Here is a 6,000-nt window from a genome sequence, read left to right as displayed (position 1 = left end):
TGCAAAGAGGTATCTACAAAGCCATAAAGAATTCTCACCTTTTTTATTTTATTTATTTATTTTTTTTAATTTTAAATTTGACCCAAAACATAAAATAAAACATTGGGTTTCGCATCGGTCAGCAGGTGAGAGGGCCAGGTGGCCGGTAATATTTTTAACGCTTGGGGCCGTTTATTGCACGTGGCAGTGTCTAAAGAGACCCGCCGCACAGACCATAGAGACCAGCCAAAGGACGTCACTTTAACAAAGCATCCACCGCCGAAGACCAGAACCCAACTGACAATCCACCTCCAAAACCATTTGCCTTCCCGCCACGTAAGATCATAGATCCCTTCCATACACACGGCGACATCGCACTGGTAGGACCACGATAAAAACATGTTCCGCGCAACAGAGAATCTCTGATCCGGGCCGCACCCTCCAGTTGTGTACGTAGGTAGCGTGGTCTGGAAACCTCTTCCTATTTCAGTCGGAAATTAGAAATCGCGGAGAAATGAGATAGCGATTTGGATTCTGGAAGGAAGAGAAGATGTTGGAGGATCAGGTGGCGAACCTCCTCCAGAGGTACTTGGGGAACTACGTCAGGGGGCTCAACAAGGAGGCCCTCAAGATCAGCGTCTGGCAAGGTTCGTTCGTTCATTCCTTCCTTCGACAAGAAGCTTCCTTTTCCTGCTGCTGCTGCTTCTCCTACTTGGTTTTCCTGCTTCTTCTCTTTCTTTTGCAAATGTTTTACTCTTGTGCTTTGATTGGTTTTATTTACTGAATTTTTGGTTTCTGTGGATTGAATTGGGAATTGCTCGAAACGATGCGTTTCGAGTGGTGTCGATTGAATGCTAGGGTATATTTAGGGTTTTAGGGGAGGGTTTTGTAGTGTAGTGCAGTGACACTCTACTAGATGCTTGGGGTCGGTTGCCAACTTGCCATTGCCAATAGGGAAAAATGGGAAATGGGTTTCTAAGTGTCAATGACATTGTACCAACTGTCCATTTCGTCGCCGAAGAAAATTAGTCACATCAGAAATGGTTTAGCCATTTGGGTATAACGATGAGCATTTCAGTGTTTGTGAGGACTAAGAAGCACAATGTCCATCTATTCACTTTACTAAACTAAGATGGCTACATGGTTTTCAGTTTGGTTACCATTGTAGTGAAAATGAATGGGGCCTGAGGGATGTAGAGTTCGGATACAGGGCGGCGCAGTTCATTCTTCAGGATAAGTCCTCAATGAAATGGCACTGCATATAAAATACACAGACGCATATATATGCATATAAATGCACATTTAATTTTTTGGGCAGAAATATGAGTAACGATAACAAAATTAAATATCTAATTGACACAGAGTCTAATCTTGGGCATGCTTCATGGGCTTCGATACTTCCACTGTTCAGAGACTATGGTTTTCCAGTTACACTGTCGTGTGGGAAGCTGTACTGTGTCTTAGAGTCTTGTTCTTGTCGTGTGTGCTTCTTGGCTGTAGTTTACTTTGAGAATGGCTGTTTATTCATTTCTGAGTGATTGCAAGTTAGGTTTTCTGGGCCAGAAGAAACCCTGTCCTCTGTCTTGTTCTCTTCCAGTTTTCCCTTGGTCATAAAGGAATCAGCGGATCTTTGAAGATGTTAGGGGGTTGGAAGTGGAGGACATGCGGGAGATAATCTGGAGGATTTGCGAATCCCTTCTGCTTATGTTAAAACTTTCCAGGGCCCGCCTTATGGTCAGGTTTTGGCCAGTGCTTTGGGCTTCTGTATCTCCTATTTTTAGGAGCAGATCACTATCCGATCTATTCTAGCTTGGAAAGCTATATTGTCATGACTAATTATGGTTTCTTAAGCTAGGTGTAGTTTGTTGATTTAACGTTCGCTTCTATACTCATGGTGGATTACTCATCCACTTTACGTACAGTTTCTCTTATGTATTACACTTTCATCTTTTTGTTTCAAAAAGGAAAAAAAAAATATTATGGTAAAGCTTGAGAACCTTATTAAGTACATCTTGCTATAATGTGAATCAGGTGATGTGGAGCTAAAAAATATGCAGTTGAAGCCTGAGGCACTAAATGCACTAAAATTACCAGTGAAGGTTAAGGCAGGATTTCTTGGATCAGTGAAACTTAAGGTGCGGGACTAACATTAATGTTTATGATTATGTTGGTTTTCTTTGTTTATTGGAATGTCCATCAGCTCCCTATTGGACAATAGAGGAGAAGCTTGGCTTCATTCTCATAATTGTCTGTATTATGTTTGGAAGTCTCATGTAATTGCCTTGGATTTATCTCATAATAAAATTGAACTCATGTATATATCATTTGGTGGCTTTACGAGATAAATTTGCTGATATGTGGAATTTTTATCATTGCCTTGGTCTCATAATAAAAATGGACCTGTGTATATAAGTAATCTTGGTGGCTACTCTTTATGTGTGAAAGCGTTGCAGTAATTCAGGGAGGAAAGGGTGTCAAGTATAGTGGGGATGTGGGATTTTAGAGGTTTTTTTTTGACTAATTTGGGTTGGATAAGCTTTTTGATAAGGTTAAGTATTGGTTCTCACTATGGGCTTCAGTCATGAAAGAGTCGAGGATAACCCCTTTCTGCTATTCTTCTGTAGTGGAAAGATGCAGGATGCCATATAGGTTGGGAATGGGGACCATTTTGGAAGTGGAAACGGTTGTATATAGGTTTCCATGTTGTGTGTTTTGTCTTGTTTACTGAAGTGGGTCAGTGGTCCACCATGATGTAATTTTGCTAAGTAAAAAATTGTTAGCTTATTTAAAAATAAAACAAGGTTATTTGATGCCATTCATTAGCTTTCAAGGAACAATTTGGAAATGTAAGCAGAGATGTCAAGATGCTCAATGCAGTATATAATTCAAAAGATTGTTCTCATAAGGTTTCCTAGTTAAATGAGGTACAGGAAAAGAGTTTCTTTGGAGCTGTAAGGGTACCGAATGACTTGAATTGTAGTAGTTATTATTAGTCGTGCGGGAATGTCATTAATTGGCAATTCGAAGTCTTTTGGTTTGGAAGATGTGATGTCAGTGGAATTCAATATTTTCTGCAGTATATATTTGGTGCGAATATATGTGTGTGTGTGTAATTTTTTCGTGCTGTTTTTCTTCCATTCATTGCAGGCTTGAATTGCTTTTTGTTTTCCTGTTTAATTGATTTTACTTGCAGTGATATTATTTTTAACTAATTGTTTTTGAAAATCCTCCACTGTAATAATTTACAGATAGTATTCTATAGATAGCTATCTACATCATTAATATTTTTTCTTCAATTTGTGTTTTCTTCTGTTCTCTTTGGCGAAAATGGTGAAGGGATTGGTGCATAATTTCAAAAGTGACAAAAGATGTTATGTTAATGGATGATGTATTATAACTTTGGGATGAACATATTGTTGGATGATTGCAATTTTCACCTCCTATTTACTTCCTTATTACAAGCTTTTTTCATTTTCGAAGTTACTGGCAATATTTTGTTTGTGTGGAATATTTTTCACTTATGATATTTGTAATTAAGTGCCTTTCTCCAATGAGGTTATTTTATTTTCTTGAACCAAGGTTCCATGGAGCAGGCTTGGCCAGGATCCAGTTTTAGTTTCTCTGGATCGCATCTTTCTATTAGCTGAACCTGAAACGCAAGTTGAAGGATCCACTGAGGATGCTGTACAGGAAGCTAAGAAAAACCGAATTCGGGTGAGGCATAGTAATCAGTTTGTGGAATGAATAGTGTTCTTTGCCAATAGCTGAGTGACCATTTTGTATTTTTCCCTTGTAAATAGGAAATGGAAATGAAGCTGTTAGAGAGGGCGCAGCAACTAAAGTCAGAAATGGTAGGATTGACCATAATCCAAGTGCCATGACTGAATTTTGCCATTATTAAAATCTTATATTAGTAGGTTTGCACGTGTACCTATGTATGTATAATGTACATTGTACAGCATACACATATCCAATTTATCTTGCACTTGAGAATATGGCTTTACCTCTGCGTATGTATAATGTACGCTGTACACATATCCATTTTTTCTTCCATTTCAGAATATGGCTTTACCTTTATCTTAGTTGTCCTTGCTCCTACACGTTTGTTTGAAATTCAATATTTACTTGATTATGATTATGCTCAATATTGAATTAACTTTATCTTCCATGTATTTGGAACTTCTATGTTCTTTATGTTTTATAATTCGACTATTTATAATTTGTTTTTCTTTGAAGAATACATCATGGTTGGGATCCCTGATCAGTACAATAATTGGAAATTTGAAACTTTCAATATCAAATATTCACATCAGATATGAGGATTTTGAAAGGTAAAAGAAACAAAAAGCCTCTTTGAGTGTTCTGGTATTTTTAATTCCTATGTCTTGGGCTTATGCTTTTTGTCTTTTATGCTGTAGCAATCCGGGCCATCCGTTTTCAGCAGGCATAACCTTGGAAAGTCTTTCCGCTGTGACCGTTGATAACAACGGAATGGAAACATTTGTCACTGGGGGTTCTCTAGACCGTATACAGAAGGTTTCTTAATATCATGTCATATGAAATTATAATTGCCACACAATATTCAGTTACTCTTCCACGTTTAAAATGTTATAAGTACATCTGCTTTTGTAAGAAAAAAGGACTTTCGTCAATGGAAAATGAGAGAAGGCATTACATAGAAAGGGGTTTCCACTGACATCCTGTTCTAAGCTAAAAAAATCTGTAGACAATAAAACAAACAAAGAAGATACAATGTAACAAGAAAATAAACAAAATAACAGAAACAGAATAGTCCCAACTCTGAAGCCATAGCAGCTCGTATGATGCCGAAGTTATGTAATATTCTCTTATGCCACTCCATCCAAACTTCCACAAATGTTATGCAATGTTGCTGTATTTTCATGTTTTGTTTGGTTTTTTTATATGATTTCTTACATTCCTGGGATCGTTTCAATGACTGATTAAAACCGTCTATTTTAGAAAAAAATTTCTTATACTTGTGAATCACTTGGCTTCATCAATATGTTGGTCCCTACCATGTTTGTTCACACTATGATCTGGCATTGTTTGCAGTCTGTTCAACTTGATCAGCTTGCACTTTATTTGGATTCTGATATTGCTCCATGGCATGTTAACAAACCATGGGAGGATTTGCTTCCATCAGAGTGGGTCCAGGTATATGCTCAAGGAATCCTTTTAATACTAATAAATATTAAATAGAGCAGACGAACCTGCATGTACATGTGCATACACTTTTATTATATTAATTTTGGCACTTCAGGTTTTTAGATTTGGTACTGAATATGGTAAACCAGCGGATAGATTAGCCAAAAGGCACACTTATATACTGGAACCTGTGTCTGGAAATGCCAAGTACTCAAAACTACGTCCAAATGAATTTGCTGATAGTGGCCAGCCTTTACACAAAGCAGCAGTTAATTTGGATGATGTGACTCTCTGTTTGCCAAAGGTTAATTTCCATCTTACTTCAATCATTTCAGATTTGGTGCTGGGAGGTAATTTGATTCGCTTAAAAGCTGTTGAGTATTATTTATTTCAGGATGGATACAGGGATGCGCTAAAGTTAGCAGATAATTTTGCTGCATTTAATCAGCGATTGAAATATGCTCATTATCGTCCACACGTCTCTGTAAAATCTGATCCTAGATCTTGGTGGAAGTATGCTTATAGAGTTGTTGCTGACCAAATGAAGAAGGCAAGGTATCAGCTTCTGTTCTTTTAATTTTTTTTTTAATTATCCTCCCATAAGAATTGTTTGTGTAACTTGTGTTTCTGATGGATTTCTTGGCCATAGGCTAAAAAGCCGACATTTTCTCCCACAATATTGGAATACTTATTTGAAAGAATAAAGAAAAGGGCTTCCTATCTAACCAGCTAATTTAGTTTTTCTTTTTGGGTATTGTTATTGGCACTCCAAAAATCTCATTGTGCACTCCAAACTTCTATACTTAGGAACAAAATACACTTCGGAGGAGTGCACACTGAGATTTTTGGAGTGCC

At 37.5% G+C, this 6,000-nt stretch overlaps 1 protein-coding gene across 1 annotated transcript in view; it reads left to right on the top strand.

Annotated features, from left to right (window-relative positions):
- Nucleotides 1-307: 307 nt before the first annotated feature.
- Nucleotides 308-6,000, top strand: part of LOC103926609 — a 40,834-nt gene continuing 35,141 nt past the window's right edge. Inside the window, 9 exon segments of the mRNA XM_009335408.3 lie at nt 308-626; nt 2,011-2,114; nt 3,559-3,693; nt 3,780-3,830; nt 4,216-4,310; nt 4,398-4,515; nt 5,053-5,154; nt 5,261-5,449; nt 5,540-5,700. Of these exon segments, the coding sequence (XP_009333683.2) occupies nt 530-626; nt 2,011-2,114; nt 3,559-3,693; nt 3,780-3,830; nt 4,216-4,310; nt 4,398-4,515; nt 5,053-5,154; nt 5,261-5,449; nt 5,540-5,700 (1,052 nt within the window). The 5' untranslated portion in view covers nt 308-529.

This window comes from the organism of the source record quoted next, unplaced genomic scaffold (assembly GCF_019419815.1).
Source record: "Pyrus x bretschneideri cultivar Hongxiangsu unplaced genomic scaffold, Pyrus_bretschneideri_v1 Contig14, whole genome shotgun sequence".
Classification (NCBI taxonomy): Eukaryota; Viridiplantae; Streptophyta; class Magnoliopsida; order Rosales; family Rosaceae; genus Pyrus; species Pyrus x bretschneideri.
The sequence above is the reverse complement of the archived record's forward strand: the minus strand, read 5'-3'. Positions and strand labels throughout refer to the sequence as shown.